The 21,763-nt window shown below is 36.7% G+C and overlaps 1 protein-coding gene across 2 annotated transcripts in view; it reads right to left on the minus strand.

Moving 5' to 3' along the window:
• Positions 1 to 676: 676 nt before the first annotated feature.
• Positions 677 to 21,763, minus strand: part of Tmem64 (transmembrane protein 64) — a 50,193-nt gene continuing 29,106 nt past the window's right edge. Inside the window, exon 4 of one of the 2 annotated variants that reach the window (XM_087190579.1) lies at positions 677 to 764. In XM_087190579.1, coding sequence (XP_087046705.1) covers positions 718 to 764 — 47 coding nt within the window. In that variant the 3' untranslated portion in view covers positions 677 to 717. Of the gene's footprint in view, positions 765 to 7,139; positions 12,036 to 21,763 lie in introns of those variants that run through there. The other variant, XM_087190578.1, reaches the window with a different exon arrangement.

Raw genomic sequence — 21,763 nt, forward strand, 5'->3', positions numbered from 1 at the left:
TCTCTAATATTTTATACTTTCAAAAAGGTCTCTAACCTAGTGTACTCCAGATTAGCTTTTTGTTTGTTTGTTTGTTTTTATTTTGTTTTTTGGTACTGGGGATTGAACCTTTGGCCTTCACACTGATCTACATCCCCAGCCCTTTTTTTACATTTTTAAATTTTAAGACAATGCCTCCCTCAGCTGCCCAAGTGCTCCTTGAACTTGCCATTCTCTTGTCTCAGCCTCCCAGAGTGCTGGGCTCAGCCTGTTTTGGATAAATGGTTTCAAAGGTTTTAAGCACATTTTAAAACATTTATTAAAAAATAAAATAAAATAAAACATTTATATACATTTTTGAATATATACAAAAATAGAAAGAAAAAAGAATAGGCTTGGGGAAAAAAGAATGAAATTGAAGTTCTAATAGAAGAAATAGAGCCTTCCCAAGGGACTATCTGGTGTGAATTCACTCTGTAAATCACACTAATAATCCTATGAAACCACCTAATGGGTTTTGTTCAGTCAATAAATTTTATACCAGGGACTTAATTTCTGACCAGAACAAATAAGATATTGGACCTGGAACATTCCTAATTCTTCATCTTCGCAAGGAGTTAATCAAAAGTTCTTACTATTTGGACACAAAGGAAAAATTCCAGCCACAAGAATACCTGAAGCCACCATTTATTGTTGAATGAATTCAGCATGTTCTGTCGCCACGTCCTTGACGGGATTTCAGACACACACAGTTGTGTGACCCTCCAGAAGCCTTGTCCTTCTTCCTGCAAGGAACAGAGGACATTAGATGGATTTAGTATAGGAAAAAGTTGATAGTAAGGGCCTCGATAGAAGAAAAATCGAGAAGGTAAAATTGTGCAGTAACAAGGATCATTAAAGCCCACCAGATACCTCCATCTAAAGGAAGAACTCAATGCTGTTTTCTTCTGGATTGAGTAAGTGCATGGGAACATACTACTGAATGCCCTGGGATGTGGCCAGACAGTGGATGCTCAGGTCACAGTGGTTTTAATCCAGCTCTACCACTGGAAAAGCTAGGCAAGTTATTAACCTAAGCTTTTGATTCTTTATCTCTAGAATGGGTAAGAGCAGCACCTACCTCCTGAGATTGCTGAGTGGGTAAAACAATACATGTGTGGTGCTAAAATCACAGTCCCTGGGCTGTTGTAAGCACTCCATAAATACCTGCATAATTACTCAAAGAAATAGAAGTATACATACCACCTAGTACCACTTTTCCTAACAGAGTCTGGGGTTAATGTCAATTGCAAATACTGTTTGCTCTTGTTGTTATGGGATTTTTGCCTCCCTTGTTGATCACAGTGTCCTTTCAAATGTCTGTCTGAATCAATGTCATTTCTTTTAGATTAAAAGCTAGAGATAAGAAGCTATCAAACCTGCTTTGTGAAGCAGCAGGCCGAGTCCCGAAGGAAATGCGTATGAGTTAAAATTATTAAATCCCAAGGGCAGTGGTTTCTGGGGGCAGTCTTGGCTTACACCAGGCAAAATGCCTGAGGTTGGACAGGCCTTATGAGTTTATGGGCAAATGAGGTGGAAATTTCAGTTCCCTATTAGAAGAACAAGAAGCTGTGAGATGATTGTGGGGAGAAAAATGTAAAATAGTCTCACGGAGAAAAGGGGCCAGAAAAGTACAACATCTATCCCTACATACTTCTTCCCTAAATCTGTTATTTACTTATGTAGCTTATTACCAGCCACCAGCTGTGCTAAGGTATTTTCACAAGCTATCTTTGTCCTCATAGCTTACAATCAAGTTTCAGAAACAATAAGCTCCTTGTTCAAGGTTATATAAGGAAAGCAAAGCCCGCAGTCAGAAATAGTATTTGTTGATTGTAGTGAGTCTTCATGATCTGGGTCGGGGACATCAGAAAGACCAGGTGTGAAGTTGCTAAGGAGACATAGTCTGCCCCCATTTTTGTAAAGTTTAGGATGTTCCACTTGACTGATAGAACCACATTTGCACTGAAAGTCATCAGAGTAAGAAGGTAAAAAGCCTAAGAGATTTCATGTGGGTGATCTCTTGCTGTAGAAACAAATTCCTTGGTACTTGACAGTTCCGGGGGTCATGATTCTTGCTTTGTATCCTTGACTGGCATCATTATATAGATCTGAGGGAATGTACCCTTTCACACCAGGGAAACAGCTCCTTTAGCTCATATATGTGATAAAAAGAAACAGGTTGTGTAACTACTACACGTCTGTGAGAGAAACTTTCTTTCAAGTAGAGCTTTTTCTGAATAGTTAATCATATCTCTTAATTTGGGCTTTTGTCTTTTTTTAATAAACACTAAATATTTATGCCTCATTAACAACCATTTTTCTGCCCAACTTCATTATAGTCACTTTGGGAGAGCAATGAAGACGTTGGTGAGTAAAACATTGGTATATTCAGGCTGAGAACTTTCATCCACAACCACAACAAAATCACCGAAGAATTTAGAAGCTGTGTTTCAGAAATGTTTTCAGATTTTCAACAGTCTTTAAAAAATATTTTTCTATAATGCTTGTCAAAATAAACTGAACATCTAAAACCTACACTGTAGCATATTTTCTCCTAAGAATATTGTGTCTGTAATTAATAGATGTTATCAGAGAGATGGAATTTATGCCTGCAGATCGGGTCTCATACAGAACAGAAAGCCCAATAATCAACAATTAAAAGTCTAGATTTAGCTTTTGATATTAAAAAAAGTCTTAGTAAGCCAGATACATACGGACAAAAATAGTATAATCTCACTTACACAAGGTACCTAGAACAGGCAAATTCATAGAGACAGAAAACAAGATGGTGATTATCAGAGTCCAAGGGAGAAAGATACAGGCATTGTTGTTGAATGAACAAGCTTGGGAAGTTCTGGAGTGGAAGGTGATGGCAGTTGCATCACAGTGTAAAAGTATTTGCTGCCACTTGACTGTACACTTAAAATGGTTAACACGGTAAGTTTCATTTTATGTATACTTTGCCACAATAAAAATTTTTAATCCATAACAATTCCAGTAATTTGGACTAGTATTGACTGTGGCATGGATTGTATGCTAGCTAGATGCTTTTCATGATTCTTTCATTTAGTGCCTGAAGTAAGACCCAAAGAGAATGAGGAATAAAAGCTTAAGTCACAACTTACACTTAATACAAATAGCAAATGGTAGAGCTGACTCGGGAGCTGGGTCTATTTCCAAAGCCCACACTGTATCTGTGTCATACATTTTAGGACTTCATAAAATTTTTAACATTATATTTCACTTGTATTTCCATATCAAACCAAGAGCAATACTTAAGTAAAAACACGGAGACTCAACACTCGAATACTGACAAGAGGCTTCCTTTTCTCCTGATGGTCTTTCTCTTTCTAAACTCTCCTTCATCTATGGAACCTCAAATACACAGCAAAGACAATTCCAGCATAGCATCCTCCTCTCTGATAATACAGTATGTTGTAATTTTGACATTAAAAATTGTAGGAAAGAATTTACTCCTCTTTCCCCACTGTCCTCAACTATTTATTTCACATACCACTAATGTCCATAACTTTGTTTTGGCTTTGCCCCTACATTATACCTTACTGTCCCAATGGTCACCTCATCTCCCCTGGGCATCCACCGGGGGCCCTGCTTCTTAGTAGGCAGGTGACCTCAGTAGGGACCCAATCACTGTGGGGACTTGAATGTTGGTTCTGCTGCCACTTAGGAGAAACCTGACCACAGATGATTCCAGTTCCTGGAAAACCAGAGCCGCAAAGTTGAAAGAGTTCTGCTACTTTAATAATGTCTGGTCTTTCTTCCAGGAATGCCCAGCACACAGTGGATGTCTGATTATATTTTCACTGAAGCTCCATGTCATCAAGCCAATCTATCAGACTCTAAGACCTTGATTTCTGAAAGGAAGCCCTGAGCACAACTTCTTCCCCTTCAACTGCTCCCTCTCATCCATCCGGTGAACATTTATTGTAATAAGTGACACAAAAACCTGAACAGGGAAATGTCATACTCTGATGAATGCAGTGTTGGAAATACAGAGAACATTATGAGAGCACTGGGGAAGTGCCCCATCTTTGGAGGAAAGAGAAGATGGAAGAGCAGGTTGGAAGCAGTGCTTGATGGACTCAGGAACATCAAGGAGGCCAGCTGGCCCATCTCTGAGTTTCTCCTCCTCTGAAAGTGGTTGGTCAGGTGGCATGATGAGGACCTTTAGCTTATCTTTATACTTTCTTTGTTGGAAGTCTCTGTTACTTCTAATGCTGTCATAAGCAGTGCACTCAAATTTAAACCTCCTGTCCTGATCTCTCCACAAGCTCTAGGAAAGATACTCCAACTGCTTTCACAAACTATCCACTTGGATCTCCTCCTGGTTCCTCTAGGTCTACGAGTCCCCGAAGAATTCATCATCTTCTCCACCCCAACACATTGGTCAAGCTCTTCTTACTGATACTTTCCTTGACACTAGTCTGTTATTATCAGGGCCTCAGAGTCACCTTTGCTTCCCTCTTTCTGCCACATCATGGGTACTCAGGGATACAGGCTTCCCCCACCACCATACATATTCAAGCATGCGTGTAGACAGCATTCTCTGGCTATTGCAATCAAATCTCTATCGTAATCAAGATGAAATTGTTTTCTTTCCTCTTTGAGGAAAAAAAACCATGGCTTGTCTTTACCTGAACACTTCTATTGAGGAAGACTCTGGAAAATCACAAACCGTATCCAGGTAAGCTACCACGATTAATGTACCATGAACAAATTTCAAACATAATGAAAACATTTGAGTGTAGATGCTTATAAATTACTACCTTCTTACTTATGCCAGCTGGTGATGGAGACCGCCCTGAGTGAGATACAAGTTCCTAAACTGGCTTTTCATAGTAAAAGTCTGCGTCTGCCTATTAGCCCACAGTGGCTTCCCTGAAGAGCCAGCAGTTGGTGTGTGGGAAAGGAACAGCTCCCCAGACCACTGGTCACAGCAGAGGTCTCAATGATCTGTGACACTGTGACGTCTTGAATGGCAAGACAGTAGTGCAGCTAAGGGCAACATGACTCATACACAAAACTTCTATAGAGGCAGAAGTTAATGTATGGGAAAAATTAAATTTCCCATTAATCAATGATCTGTTCCTACTAGAATGTCTTGTTCCCTTGTTGCTAGAATCCTGCTCAGGTCAGTGCTCTCCACTTCACTGTTCCCTGAACAGCCCCTTACCCTTCAAGAAGCTGCGTGTTCAATAAATATTGGCAAGCTTCAGGACAGTTTAGCCTGGTAGGAGCTTTGACCATCCTGGGCCCCCCATTTATGCATTAAGATCTTGTCTTGTCTTTTATTGTCCTGCTGCCGTACCCTTGGTCAGGTGATTGGAGGTCTGATCAGCCTCTAATAAGCTGGATTTCCCTGAGCTGTTTCTATGACTATGTGTTTCTAAACTATTTTGACTTTCTTTGATGCCATTACTCACATCACTATCATATTTGGAGAAAAAAAAAAAAACCTTGCCAGTATCCCTTCTCTAGAAAGCTTTCCTTCATGGAATCCCTGTGATCCCAGTATTCAAGCCTAAACATTTGCCAATTATGATTAATTGGGAAATAAGCAATTCATAGAAATAGTAAAAAATTATTTATCTGAAATAATCAAACAAATTTAGTTTTAGTCACATAAAGATCTAATCTTACCTCTAACTCCATGATACTTGTTGCCTATTTAATAGCTAAAAACAACTAATATGCAGTATAACAAAATATAAATGGGAAAATTATTAGTCTTCGTTCTCAAACAATTTTCCCTATATAATTCTTGGACAAGAAGCAAAATAAGTAATTATATAATCTATGTGAGTTGTCCTTTGTCAGAGGATTGCTGAATATGAACATTTACTTTAATGTCAGTTACAGATTAGGAAGCAAGAGTTAGGAACAAAATGTGTGGCAAAAGTTTAAATAAAAAAATTTATTACAGTAAAAGACACATTGCCATTAATCCCCTTCAAAATACCCCCTTCACTTCAAACACACTTATCCCACTGTTCTTGCCACGTTCTGAAGCAGTTCTAGAAGTTCTGTTTTGTGTCTTTATGAAGCATGATCGAAAATACAGTGAATGCTGCTGCCTAGTGCCATCCATCGGAAAGGCAGGGTTGTGAAAACACTACAGTGTGCCCTCTCATCCACCTTATTCACAGGATCTGCCTCCGTGCAACTTCTGGATCTGCCCTAAAGTCAAAATAACCATCTCACATGATATGTTCAATACAATTTATCAAAATTTGTTTTGACCAAATCACAAATATTTCGGTGACCTTTTTTTCTTTTTGGTTTGGTTTTATAGGCTGGTTTTTCTCTGTACCTTCTTAACCCTGTATATACATATTTACATTTATATTTATTTTTTATTCATTAAGTTTATTGCTACATTTTAGGTATACAGTATGATGACATTCATCGTTGGGAATTTGCACCTTTACATAATCTCTGTTGGTTCTTATTTTTCCCTTCTCCTGCCCTCCCTTCAACCCCTCCATCCCTCTCTATGTACAAAGACTTTGTTTCCATTTTTTCCTTTTCTCATATTAATTCCATTCCCTTCTTTCCTTTCACCCTCCCCTCCCACTTCCCCTTCCCCTTTGGACCTTTTCTTCCTATTTCACATGATCTTGTCTACATTTTGATCCTTACTTATGCTTCGGTTTCTCACATCAGAGAAACTATTAATATTTATTTGTATGACAATAATATTAATTAATATTTGGTTCATGCATGGAACATCTCCCCCTGGAAATAGAAATGCTTTGTTTTAATGTTAATCACAACTTAAAGAAAACAAGCCATAATAATTATAAAATGTTAAGACAACCACAATTTTTTTCCTACCATAATTTAAATACATGTGTATGTTTAAAAATAAAAAATAGGAACACTTTTAGAATGGAGAAATCAAACTACAATGACCAAAGCCCAATGAAAAACAGACATTGTTTGCCTTCTACAAAACTCTATTATCAGAGAGGAAAAATAGTAAATGGAATATATTTTATTACCAAGACAGACATTCAAATCATTAAAACAATTTATGTGAACTGCTACTATATTTATACATATTCAAAAATTATTTAGATAAATATTTTTGATTATTTGGAACCTAATGTTTAATATTAATTTTCCATTCCATAAAGAATGTTTGCAGTTATAAAATACTGGTTTGGGGGATGATATTTTCAAGGTAATTGATACATTTTTTTCTTATTTCTATAGATCTGCATATATATTCCTGAAACAAATGAAATATGAAAATGTCTAACAAAAATAAATATAGAAAAATAAACATTTGAGGGGCTCAGGGGCTGAGGTTTTAGCACAGAGACAGAGCACTTGCCTAACACACACAAAACTCTGGGTTCCATGTGGCCCCTGAAGGAAAAAAAATCCCACAACTGGATATTAATAATAAATATTTAAACCACTTAAAATAAGGAAATTAATTTCTAAATCCTAATGGCCATATTTTTTTATACTGGACTCTATAATACCTCTTAATAAATTTATTTTTAAAAATTCAGGAACTTTTATTGAATTCACAAGAAACTAATGTTTTTGTCTGCAGCAATCTAGGAAAAGCAAGGTCATTTAGTCTGGCAGAATTCTAGACATTAAATCTAGTATTTCCATCACATATGAAAAATGAAAATGATTAATATCAACATTTTTAATATCTATTAAATCCATCAAAATGAGCAAGTAGCACTTCACCTACATAAGATGATATGAATTTTGCTACATATACAATGTATGTTCTCCTGCCAGATACTGTACTGTGCTAAGTGCTGGGTGTACACTGATGACCAAGACAGAAAACAGAACCAATGCTTTTGAGAGGCCAGGGGTGTAGAAGTAAGAGTGTACATTAGTAGGCATCTCTAAGATTTCATAAAACATTTTATTTCCATATGTCTGCTTCAGCTGAGCCCCAATTAAGGTTCCTGGTCTACCTAATACAAAAAAAGCAAATGTGCAAGGGTTATAGATAAGGAAAAGAGATTTTCTCTACTGGGATGTTTCTTTCGTTCTGTGCCATGGCAAAGGCCATTCAAGAAAACCCATACACTACTACCCATTTCACTGTTAATACTTTGGAGAGATATGCACTGAGAACTCTGATTGTGCTTTCTCATGAAGTGAGGAGGACAGAGAACATAAACCAAAGTGCATCTACTGAAGCATCTGCCCAGTTAATGACAGAGCTAAGATAAAACTTTCTGTTAAACTAACAGATCAGGTAAGATTCTCCAACCTCAATTCTTACAACAAGGCTTGTAGTAGTTATACAAAGCATGGATCCTACAGGACACTGAAACAAATTCCTCAGAGTCACCAAGAGTAACTGGACATCTTCTTAGACACTCTCCGCTGAAAGGTCATCAAGACACCCCATCATTTCTACTGCTCCTAAGAGGGACTATTTCCATCCCTACTTAGTCTCTCCTCATTTGTTACTGAGGTACCCCAAAAGGTCTATCACCTATCCTTATCTACAGAGTGTCAGCTATTTTTGTTTAATTTGTTTAGTGATATATAAAATGTTTAAAACCAAACCACCTATTTTATATCTTTTAGGGGTGTATCACTTAAAATTCATATTTTGTGAAAAGTATTTAAGTAGCCTCAAGCCTATTGTATTTAAGAAAATTCTCACAACTCTGATCATTATTCTCCTAATTAATTGAAAGTGAGGGTAGTCTTCTGCTTTTTCTATAAGTAATAAGGAAAACAGTTACCTGTTTGCTAACTCTAGAAGCTTCTAATGAGCCCCAGGAGCAGTGGAGTAATTCCCAGAGCTCTTTTAAGGAGGAGCCTATTGCATGTGCAAATTAAAAACCTGGTGCAGAGTTAAACTGTTTTAATCCACTTTTACAATGGAGGATGATGCTAGAAGGAAGGGTCAGCCTACACAGCCTGAGGGGAAATTACCACTTGAACCACTTCCTGAGAGGAGCCAAGCTACTCAGCACTCTGGCATGCCTTCCTCTTGGCTAAATACCTAGTATTCTTCATTCATGAAGCTTTAAAAGTCTGGTATCGATGAGTAACTGCTTAAACGTGTTCCATCATAATTGGTCTCCTCAGCTGGTTTTCTTTTTTTTTTTTTTTTTTTTTGGTACCAGGGGTCGAACTCGGGTCCTTGCCCTTGTAAGGCAGGTGGCAGAACCACTGAGCTAAAACCCCGGCCCACCTTAGCTGGTTTTCATCTTCTAACTGATCTGTAAATGTTGGAAGTCACCAGGGTTTAATTAAGGTCTCTCTTTAATGTCTTTTTTTCCCTCCAGGTGATCTCATCCATCCCAATGGCTCTATTTGCTAATGATTCTCAAATTTATATCTCTATTTAAGACTTTTATTCTAGACTCATATAACCAACTGCCTGCTACTTACTACTATCTCCTCTTGGATATCTACCTAATAGGCTCAATTAAAATATGCATCAAGCATGCCAGGTGTGGTGGCATACATAGCTAAATCAGAAAGAACCTCAAGAGTTCAAGGCCAGCCTGGGATACATAGTGAATTCAAGGCCAGCCTGAACTACATAGCAAGATACTGTCTCAAATAAATAAATAATAAAAAATAAAATATGCACCAAACAGAACTCTTGAATTTCCTCCCAAACTTATCCCACTATTCTCACTACACTAAATAGCTAGCAACTAAACAGGTGTTCAAGTCAGCAGTAACAACAAAAAACCATCTTTAATAATTCTCTTATCTCCAGTATCCAATTTGTTAATGAGTTCTGTGAATTCTGTCACTTGAATATACTTTGGAATCTACCATTGCTTGCTCCAACTGCTGGCCTACTCTTTCAGGTCTAGATATCTAAAATAGTCTTCTAACTTGTCTCTAATTTTTTCTTTCTTGGCCCCTTTTGACCCATTCTCCCTACTCAATTAGGTTTACTCTTAGAAAAAGCAAGATTTCCAAATTTATAAAGAAGTTGCAGTAACAGAAAAAATTACTTTTTCTCAGCCAGTTTCAAACATGATGATCCCATTCATTATCCTATTTCTTCAGTATTTCTTCTTCTGCAATTGAAACTGAGAAACAAATACAGTACTAGTACATTATTACTATTTAATTCAGAGAACTAATTAAAGTTTTCCAGTTTACTTATAAAAAATGTTTATTAGTACATGTTTGCAGTACATAATGATTATATTCATCATGGGGAGTTGGTGCGTGTCCATGACACATCTGAATTCACTTCTTCCCCTTCACCTCCTCTCTCCCCCTCCCTTCATCTCTTGGTCCCCTTCCCATTTGCAAAAGATCCATCTCCCTGTTTCCTATTCCAATTATCTTAATAATGTCCTTTGTGATTTGAAAATTCAATCCAGGATCACACACTGCATTTAGTTGTCATATCATTTAGTTGTTATGTCTCTCACTTTTTTTCCTTGTTACTGAGGGTTTGAACCTGGGGCCTTCACACTGAGCTAGGTCTTCGGCCATCACCTCCTTTTTTCAATCTTGAAGACAGCGTCTCCCTAAATCACTAAAATGTCTGAGCTGGGCTCAAATCTGTGATCTTCCTGCTTAGGCCTAGAATTCTGGGATTAAAAGCAGAATCCATCACACCCTATTTTTAAATGCCTTCAATCTACAACAGTTCTTGTCTTATTTTAGTACTAATCTTGACCTTCAGAGGCTATGGATCAGTTATTTTCTATAACGACTCTCAGTTTGCATCTGGTATTTCCTCATGAAGAGATTCATATTATGCATTTTTGGCAGAAATGTCATATAAGTTATATTTTTTCTCCCTTCAATGCATCGTATCTGGTTGTGTAATTCAGCTCTTCCAAGAAGTAGATACCAAGATGGATTAAACACAAAAGAGATGTATTGAGACAACACCTGTGAAGGATGAGGGGGAAGAAGCAGGAGGAGGCAAGGAAAGACAGTAAGTAGACCAAGGGACTACTTACCAGAATTTAAAGCATTCAGAATGCAGTTAAAAGAATCTCAGAATGCAGTCTAGAGTGAGACTACTCAAGCAACGCAATGGATGGGGCATCCCCAAACCCTAAGTTTCCTGTTTCTTCTAGGCAGGAATGGGTGGCAGGGCACCCTCAGAATGCTGTTACTGGCTGGGAGCATCCTAGGCAAAACAGGACCTCAGTGGTCACAGGGACAGGCTGAAAGCCTAAGATATCCATGTCTCCACAGCATGTTCTCTTGAAGGAGGTCTCAGAAGGCACTGCCATGGCCACCACACAGAGTCACCCAATTCTGCTGATCAATTTCTGGTGATGTTTACTTGATGGAGGTGGCACCAAGCTAGGTTTCTTCACCACAGGCATGGTAGCTGCTGAATAGTGAGTTATTATCCTCAGTTATTTTGGTGCTCAAGTTGTCCCAGATTTGGCCATCAGGAGTCTGTTCAAGAGTTGTCCTATCATTTGTCAAGTACTTCCTTACTTTCAGCACAGAAAAATAGCTCCAGACTCCATCTGTGCTTTCCTGGGCCCCAGCCCTAGGATCAGCCATTGCTTCAAAGAGTGCTGGTTCCCTGTAGTAGACAATGGTGCTTGGAAACCATATTTGGGTACTAGACAGTCTCAGTTACTGGAGTATCGTTGGTCCCTCATCCTCTCAGCGAACAAAGCTAAAAGAATGCAAAGCAAAACAAAACAAAAGTCTCTAACTCCTGAAATTAAAATTCCAATCCAACACCAAAAGTTTTCTTCTCAATTTCCTGCTTTCCTCATTTGTAACTCCTTTATCTCACGGTAAGAAATATGCTTTCTGTTTCACTCAGTGTAATTCTTGCTCATCATATATAAAACCAATCTTATGACCTCATTAGGTCCCACATTGTGGTCCTTTCTTGAGCAGCTCCTGACCTTCCCCTGGGACACCGCTGCATTCCATCTCAAAATGCTTTAAAAATACCAGTTTTGAAACAACTCATACTATCACTGGAACAAACAGTCCAACCAATACCACCAAAATTGAATTTAGTAAAACAGCATATAAACCTAAGGAAGAAAAGCAAAACAAAGGGGAAATATTATTAAAGAAAAATACCAGATAACCTCAGAGACATGAAAGTTATTCATTGATTTAATCATTTAGTGAACAATTACATAGCAACTTCTATGTGCTCCATAATTCTTATAATACTATAATCCATATCCTACTTAGAAACAGTATATGAGGCAATAAAGAGCAGATAATAGTCACAAACCTGAGAATAATCCAAGTGCTAAATAAAGAATTCATAAAGTCAGAATCACTAATGAGGCTATAGCTAAAGATGTCTTTCAACATAGTAAAAACTAAGATTGGAATAAGAATTAACCTTGTCAGAGAAAAATTAGAAAAGAAAATAAGCAGAAACCAAATCAAAACATTGGGAAACTATTAAATGTCAAGGATGGGGATCACAGACTCAACTAAAATTCTAAAGCTTATTTAGGTGGAAAAAATTCAGAAATTATTGATATAAATAATATCCCAATGAATATCCAGGGAATTATGCTGAGTGAAAAAAGCTAACCTGAAAAGATTACATACTGTATGATTTCATTTATATAACATTCTTGAAATGACAAAATTGTAGAGATGAAAATCAGATTCACAGTTGCCAGGGATACAGCAGGGTTTGGAAGCTGGAGGGACACGGAAGTGGTTATAATAAGGGATCCTTCCTATGGCAATGAAAATATTTTATATCTCCACTGTATCTACATCTACATCCTGATTGTGATATTGCACTTCAGGGCTCTAAGATGCTATGTTGGGGAAACTAATAAAGCATATATGGGATTTCTCTGTGATATATTTTATAACTGCATGTAAATTTACAATGATCTTTTCTTTTAGTATATATTTGTACATAATAATTTTATTTTATATCCATACATATATGTATGGATATGGGTATATATATTATAGACAGTCTGTCTATATATAATATTGATCATTGTTGATCCCTTTCCACAACTTCCATCCCCTTTCCAAAATTCCCTCACCCATCTCTAAAAAAGGTCTACCTCCCTATTTCCTGCCATCTTTCTTTTTATTTGCTCTTTAAATCATTTGTGTTTTGAGTTTTTCACATTAAAAAAAATCCCATGATATTTAACCTTCTGTCTGATTTATTTTACTTAATATTATAGTCTCAAGATTCATCCATTTTCCTACAAATGACTCATATGTATTCTTTTTATGTATATATGACCCATTTTTCTTATCCTTCATTTGTTGATGGGTATCTAGGCTGTTTCCAATAATTTAGTTATTATGTATTTAAAAATTGCATTAAAAATTAAAAAGTATGTAGGCCAAGATTAATCTATTTAATTTAGCTGTCATATGTATGTAAAAGTACAGAAAAACATTTTTAGATAAGCAATATTTAGTACCTAAGCATATGCTTCCTGTAAATATCTCCTGAAAATGCAAGAGAACTCCAGGAATGGGGATTAAAAGCTTCCAATTAGGGGCAGCTAAGTATTTATGGTGAGCACTGTGAAACTGAGTGGTGCATAAAATCTATGACAATTAGAAACTGATATTATTGGGCTGGGGATTTAGCTCAGTGGTTTCGCCACCTGCTGCGCAAGCACAAGGACCTGAGTTCGATCCCCGGTACCACACACAAAAAAGAAACAACAGAAACTGATATTATTAATGATAGAACAATAGTTATTTTGAATAGTCTAGAAATACAAGAAATGTTGCTAATTATTGAGAATGCTGAGTCACTGGAATAATGTAGCAGACATCCCTGCCCAGTGGCTATGTGGGTTAGTGGGCTATGACTGGCACCTGCTTCTTGCTTTCCATAATTTGGATATACTGTTTTATATCAGGAGTCAGCCTGAAGCTCTGTGTGACTCAGATGGGCATGTCAGATGGTGTACTGGGCGAGTACAGCCCCTCCCCCAATGGCTGCCATGGAAACCTAGGTCCTGGTCTGTGAAGTGGCAGGGCTTTGCTGAGTTATGTGCAGCTGAGGTCAGCATGACTCCAATTAAAACCCTTTCCCCTGAATTATGGCTTCTCATGGACCTGATGGCTTGCTTGCTAACTGCACCTGGTCCCAGTACTGGTTTGTTCTATCTAAGCAAGATAAGCAGTGCTTCCTCCCTAACAGCCCTGCCTAGCACCATCATGCCAGGTGTTCGGCAGTATTTCACTAGATACCTTCAAAACATACCCAGCTCCCTATTCCTTCCCATGATTATATTCAATAAATACTGGATGCACTTGGGAGACTGATCAGGTCCCAAGACCCAGCTTCTTCACTCTGAGTCTAGTTTCCTATCTTTATTCTTTAATTTGCCTGTGCTGTAGTGGCTCACAGGAGACCAGGACCCATTGCAGGGGTTCTGACAACATCCCCTTCCCTGTTCCCCATAGAATAAAACAAGTCAACAATGACAAAAAAATACTTTTGCATTTAATTAATGATGAGGACAGAACTAAATATTACCACTGAGCATTAGCTTTTTTCTCCTTAAAAGGAAACAAAAAATAGTGTACTTAGTTATAAATTAATAATTGCAATATCATGAATTCTTGGCAATTACTGTAACTCATTTAAAAATGTTAAAAATAGGATATTTACCTCAAAATTTTATTAAATAAATTGTACTTATTAATGTAAACAAAATGCACATAATACAAGTAAAACCATAATGAAAAAAGAAAAGAAATTAATTAATTAGAATTAGAATTAGAAAAGAAGTAAATATAATTAGTTATAAAATGAGAGTATATGTAAACAGTATAAATCAATAAAAATAATTAAATCTCAGATGAAAATAAAAATGTGCAATGATGTCTTAAAAATAGATAACAAAAAAAAGGTTTTAAATACAGCCTAGAAATTAATGTAGAAGCACAATGACATTTTATAATTTGATTTCCAAATATCATAGGAGACCTTTTCAACATGACAATGAAAAGATGAAAAGATGGGATTTTTAAAGGTCATCTTTTTTTCACAATGTGCAGAGAAAAGGGACATAGTTTATATATATATAATATATATATATATTATATGATTGTCAGGCAAATGCATATAAATGTATTTTGTATACTTGCATAGAAAGAGAAAAAAGGCTTTTTATACTAAACTGTTAACAGTGAATTATCAGCAAAAAAGATAAGCTGTTAAAATAACCATGAAAATAATTGAAAATAATAACAATGATGCAATATTAGTAAAATGGAATATAAAATATACATAAATACATATTTCTGAATCACACAATATATACAGGATAATAGAGAAGAAAATTAAATATTTTAACAAAATGGAATTAAGACTTAGATTTTCAAGTCAAAAATTTCAAATTTCAAATTTATCCATGCTCTTTCTTCCTGGCAATAGCACCTTATATTTATGTTTTTTCTATTTTAAATCTTTAGTTCACCTTTAATTTTTCCAAAAACTAGTTGTCTTCTAAATGTAATTTATTGATATTAATTATCTTTATAATGCAATATGGCCTCACTTATATATGGATCTGATTCTAGACTTTGTTTTTTGTTCTGCTAATATAATCATCTCTTCAGATTTCAATGACTTTCCATATGAAATTTTGGTAAAGGAATTCCTCTTTATTACTTTTTTTTTCTCAAAACTTTCCTGGAATCTTCAATTAATTATTGCATATGAACTTTGCACATCATTTTATTAAATTAAAAAACAAGGACAATGCTTTGGAATTTTATTGTAAGGAGACCAAACTAATGAGCTAATTAGAAAGAAGTCAACATGTGATTTGACCATGGCTACTGACTGGCCTCTCTCACCTAACAATAAGGGCACAGTCAGGTTCATGCATTTCCAGCTAAAAGTTAGAACTGGGATTTACATACATAACAGCCCCTCTAAGAAAAACAGTGGAGCATATTTTTTCTTTTTTTTTTCCTCATTCTGAGGAGTAATCTAAAAGAAGACATGATGATAAAGGTAACTCTAACTTGATAACAAAATTCTAAAATGCCTCATCAATCCTGAGGTTAAATTTTGACTTCAAGTTAAATCAAGTTTACAGCTCATTTGTCACAAGTATCAAGCTACACAGGTATCAAGGTACACAAGTGATACTAACTGGCAACAGTTGCACCTGAATAGACTAATTCTTACTTATAAGTCAGGAGTAGCCCCTACACCCAACAGAGACATGATTTTAAATTATTTGGTCTCTACCATTCAAGTGAAAATAGGCCTGTCTTTTGCCACTGGCTCCCCGATTCTATGCCCCTTGCAAAAACAGTAATTACCTCTGTCACTAAAAGGGTGCAATAAGGAAAGGCACTCACATTTTTAAGACGTGCTTTGGATACACTGTCATCATTTAATAACTTTTTGGTGAGGAATGAAGCACAAAAATTGAATCAGAAACCACACTAAGTATTAGTTGCCCACATTCAGAGTTAACTTAATACTGTCATTCAGAACTTTAAAAGATTTGTGAAAATAGTTTCTGTAAACATTGCAATTTTTCTATAGAACTGCACATAAAATATAACTGTAAAATAGATCCTCTTAAGCTGTAAAACTTCTATTTTAGTTCTGATTTTGCCTACCTAATCAGTCAGTATAAAAGCTTCACAAGCTAAATGAACATTCAGTGGTAACTCATCTGCTCCTGAGTGTTTATGGCATGTTTTTATCCCTGAAAGTGTCTTATGACCATATGAAGAACTTTCACTACCATATCTTAAGCTTGACCCTAAGGCGGGAGCAGAAATTATCTTCTATCTGACCTTATGCCCTACTTACAAAGCCAGGAGATAAGAAAATGCTTGCAACTGCTACTTAAGAATAATTTTCCTCTCCTTTCAACTATTTCTTGTAAATGTCTCTGTATTTCCAAAGATTTTTCTTCTTTTATTGAGGTGAAAAATCATATTTAGTTGGAATGATTACATTTCTTTTCTTCGGAGTGTCACAATCTTAACTGAGTGCCCTAAAAAATCATTTTTCCTTATCTCAATAGCAAATAGTTGAAACAAAATGATTGGAATACAAACACACACATGTCTAAAACTATTTGTTATATCATTAAATATTCAGTTTTATAGCATTTGATATTTATCAAATTATATCAAATTTAAGTGCCCATAAATATTCAGTAAGTCAGAGTAACATGATAGTTCCTGGAGGTGTGCTCTGGAGCTTCTTGCATCACCAAGGCAACTCAAGTGGGATGCCCTGTCACTGGCCTGCCTTCTGCCATGGTGCAGACAGTACTGAAAAGGGGCAAGAAGATGCTCTGCCACTTTCTCTGATCCTAATGAAATGTCCTCCTCTTTCAACAGAGGAAATCCAAGCTCGATGGTCTTTATCCTTTTGGGCTTTAAACCATCTTTTTATAAAATGCAACAAACTGAATTTCAAATACATTTCACTTTTTCAAAATTAATTTTTTAGACAGTGCTTGTGCTTCCTTATGGGACACATTATGATAATTTGATAGCTATATAAATGTGTAATAATCAAGTCAGGGTAATGAGCACTTCTATTTTGTCAAATAGTCATTATTATGTGTTGGAAATTTCATACTCTTCTGATTATTCTGAAGTATATCATAGATTGTTGCAGCCAAACCCTGCTACTGTAGCCAAACAACAGACTGTTTCCTGTTACATAAAGTCAGAACTAATTCTTCCTAACTCTGTTTTGGTGCCCTTTTCTAACTTCTTACCCTCTCAATTTCTAGCAACCACTATTGCACTCAGTTCTTCAATGGGACCAACTTTTGAGTTTCCACAAATGAGTAGGAACATGTGGTATCTGTCTGTGTCTGGTTTATTTCACTTAAAATAGTAAGACCCATTGGGCTTTTTACCATATTAAGGGTAGACGAAAACACAAGAGTTTTGTCTGAGTCTTGCAGTTCTCTAAGGATGGTCTAGGATTGGGCTCATCCTGTGAACCATCCTAAAACTGATTAGAGTTGAAATTATCTCCAGCGACAGATACAAATTGGTTACTTACTCTAGAGAGCCATGATTGTGCCCAACAAAAGAATTTTAAGACCTTCTTTCTTACTTTAAAAAAATTCCTAAGCATTTCCAGCCACTTACTGCAGATGATCCCAGCATCATTTTGTACCCAAGAACAATGCATTTCGTTTAGAATAGAACAGAACTTAAGGATCATAACCTCAATGCTTGTCTACATATGGAAATGTTTTGACCAGCACACAATTATGCAGCTAATTGATAATCATCACCATAACCTGCATCATGTCACAACTTCCAGGACAGTGCTCTATTTACTTCTGTAGTATCGAATGTGATATAAACTGAGGGCATCTCAAATCAATGAGTTAAAACAGTAACATAAATTACAGAATGTAAACATGCTTCAGTCATTACATCTTAACAGAAGGAGTCTTTCCTCAGTGGTTCTTAACCCTCACTTGAGATCAGAATTAGCTGGAGCTTTTGAAAAAAGTATCTATGAACAGGTCCTATCTACCACTGTGATGAATAGGTGATAATGGCCAGGCATGGATGGTCATTTTTTCAAAGTTCTATGGGTAACTTAAATGTGAGAGAACTATTGACCTACCTCTTTTATCTTTTCATCTCTCCCCTATTACAGCTTGTTTCTCTTTAATTCAGTATCTTTTTAAAGTTTAAAATTACACAATACATGTATCAAAGCTTGAAGAGACATGTAAAACTTAGAGGTATGAATATGATGCAAATCCCTTAGCAAAGCTGGTCTCTCTCAATTAAATTCAAGGATTTCTATATTCTTCCTGCTTCTGCTGCCAAAATTATTCAGAATGGTCTACATTTGCAGTTTCTACTTCCTCAACAATTACACCTGAGCACAGTCTAGCAGGGCTTCTGTGTAATTACTGTCATCAAGCTATCAATGTCTGCCTAAAGTGCTAAGTTTAACATGTTTTCATCCTTAATGTGTTTCCCCAGTATTCAACAGTATTGTATTTCTAGCAAGTTCCTCTTGGAAGCCCTCTCAGGCTGGTCTGTCAGTCCCCTCCCGAGGACACTATTCTCCTGCGTGGTCCTGTGATTATTACCATTATTCTCCCTTGGGACCAAATACAAACCAAAAACTTCACATACCACCTATGTATGTTGATGGCTTCCAAACCTCTGTCTCTAAGTTCTATCTCTGCAGTACTTGATTTTCACACTATGCATCTTCATGCACAGAGGTGTTTCGATCTCCTCGTCCATCTCCAAACTGTTCATACTTAAGCCACCATCCATACTAGTAACTGAGGAGCTGTCACAGTTTCTTCCCCCATTTGCCATCCTACCTTCTACACTGGCCATATTTCTTTTCTACACCTCTCAAATATAACCTTTTCTGTATTTATTGTTATATATTATTTCTAGCCTTCTTCATTCTCCCCTGATAAACTTTCAGACTGGTAATCTTGACTTGGAATCTTCAATTCCTTCAAACTGCCAAGTATGATTTAAAATACAGACACTATTGGCACTTCAGTACATTCTTATACATAAATATAAAACCCACACTTGATATTGTATATGAATCCATTCACATGATATTTATAGTACATAAACATATGTTGCATTTCTCAAGCCTTGGTTCACTATTCTCCCTCTTGCCCTGATATTCTACTTGTATTCAACTATTTGGCATTCCTTTCTTAGGTCTTTGTCTGAATGTTAGTTCTCTTCCTCTTCCCTTGGACAATTTGCATCAATCTATTCAAGGTCAATTCAGCAATCACTAACACAGCATACTTTCTGACCCCTGCCTCTCCCTCCAACTCTGGTGACCCGTGTCCCTGCCACCACTCCTGGTTTTACTTTATCATTCCTTTAGCTTCTGTGGCATAGACCTTTACTATGGACCCACTCGCACTGCACTGCTATCATGTTGTCACTTTTCCACCTTTCCCACTAAGAGGGAGTTCCTCTGATAGTTCTGACTCTGTAATCCCAAAGTTCAGCAAGTGCCTGATACATAGCTGACTTTCTGTATTTTCTGAAAAAAAGATTGATTTGATGGAAATTCAGAAAATTAAAATCTTTTTTCTCACTAATGTAAAGAACTGTACTGACAAAAGGAAAACTGCCATTACAAATAAGAATGTAATGAATTTAGAATCAACTAAATGAAGAAAAGAGCTTGTGTAAAACATTCAAATCAGTCTAAGTTAAATGTTAGCTTCAGAATCTAAAAAAGGTGGTGGTACAGGTAGTCACTGGGGAGGGGGATTTAGTATTGACTTGAAATGAAATTCACTAAAAAAAGATTTTGCCTGTTTGCACAACTTTCACCTTTCACTTCAATGTTTCTTAATCATTTTTGGTCAGAGAGCTTTTTAAGAACCCTGTTCTTTACAGTCCCTACCTGTAGAATGCAAAAACAAGATAATAATTATGTCTTCTTTAAGAAATATCTCCAGTCCTTTCCCTAATTCAATGATTTCTCTAAGCATTTCTTTCATTATTCAGTTTCTGCTAGCTGAATTTTATATTGACTTTTTTTGTCCTGGAAGTACTGTCTGCTTGTTATTTTGCTTGTATGTTGTCTCTGTACCTTCTCTGTGTGCTTTGTAAAGACATGAACCAGGTAAGCATTTTATTATTTTTTCCTGCCGTTCTCATCTCAGTCTGCCAAATACACACTGAAACACTAAACTGCTTCTCACCTAAGAATGACTTGGGTTCAGGTAGTAACAGCTAACATTTATTGTGTGCTTAGTACCTACCAAGTAGAACTCTACACTAAACCTCTTTAATTCTCACAATTACCCTATGAAGTAGGTAGTTAACACACAGGTGAGGAAACTGAAGCATAGAGAAAGTAACTTAATTTCTCATATCACCTATCCAAGAAACAAGGGCTGGAAGAAAGGACACCAGTAGGTTTCCTTCCATATTCCTATCTCTACTCATATACTCCTACAGGAGGAGATGCAGATGTTTGTATGCACACATGGATACACACAGGAGATTGGACTTTTTTCTTAAAACTGCAATTTTAGTTTTCTGTATCTTGTTTCTTTCACAAACAATATTCTATGGAAATCCCCCTAACTCATGACTGTACATCTAGTTCATCCATCCTAATGGCTGTTTACTCTTCCAGGCCATGCACGTGTCATACTTTATCAACCACTCCCCCATGAACTGTGTTCTGTTTGTTTCCAGTTGCTTGACACTAGTAACAATGCTGCATTAACACAAAACATCAGCAAGGCTGGAGGATCGGGAAGCAGGCAGGCTTTAAGTTTTAAGGAGGAAGCTGCTATGCATCTGGTATTCCTGAATCTTCTCCTTCCCAGTCAGTAGGAGACACTTAGCCCATTCAGCTCTCCCTTGGTCAGAGGTCATCAGAGAGTGTGATATACTTTGGTGATTCCCAGTATCAAACTGCCTTTCAAAAGCCCAAAGACAAAGTCTTTGGGATGTGTGGCTCATCTGTCTTTCCCACTACTGACACTAGCAGGCCCATGCAGGCCAAATCCTGCCTTAGTTTTCCTGCCAAGATCCCCATCAGAGGCCTCATCTGCACCCAGCAGCCAAGTGAAGGGGAGGAAAGATGTTCTCAGGTTCAGTGTTGCCAGAATCTATTCCAAGTCCATCTAATAATTTAATGCATTGCTACGACACCTATATAATACATGGATTCCAAGCAAAGATATTCTATTGAAAATTTAGAGTAGAATTGTGATGACACAAAGCCAGTTAATAAAGTTAAAACCAGAGTAATTAACTGAAAAAA

Source organism: Heterocephalus glaber, unplaced genomic scaffold (assembly GCF_053883595.1).
Source record: "Heterocephalus glaber isolate CG9 unplaced genomic scaffold, H.glaber_assembly_v1.0 deba00001553, whole genome shotgun sequence".
NCBI classification, from domain to species: domain Eukaryota; kingdom Metazoa; phylum Chordata; class Mammalia; order Rodentia; family Bathyergidae; genus Heterocephalus; species Heterocephalus glaber.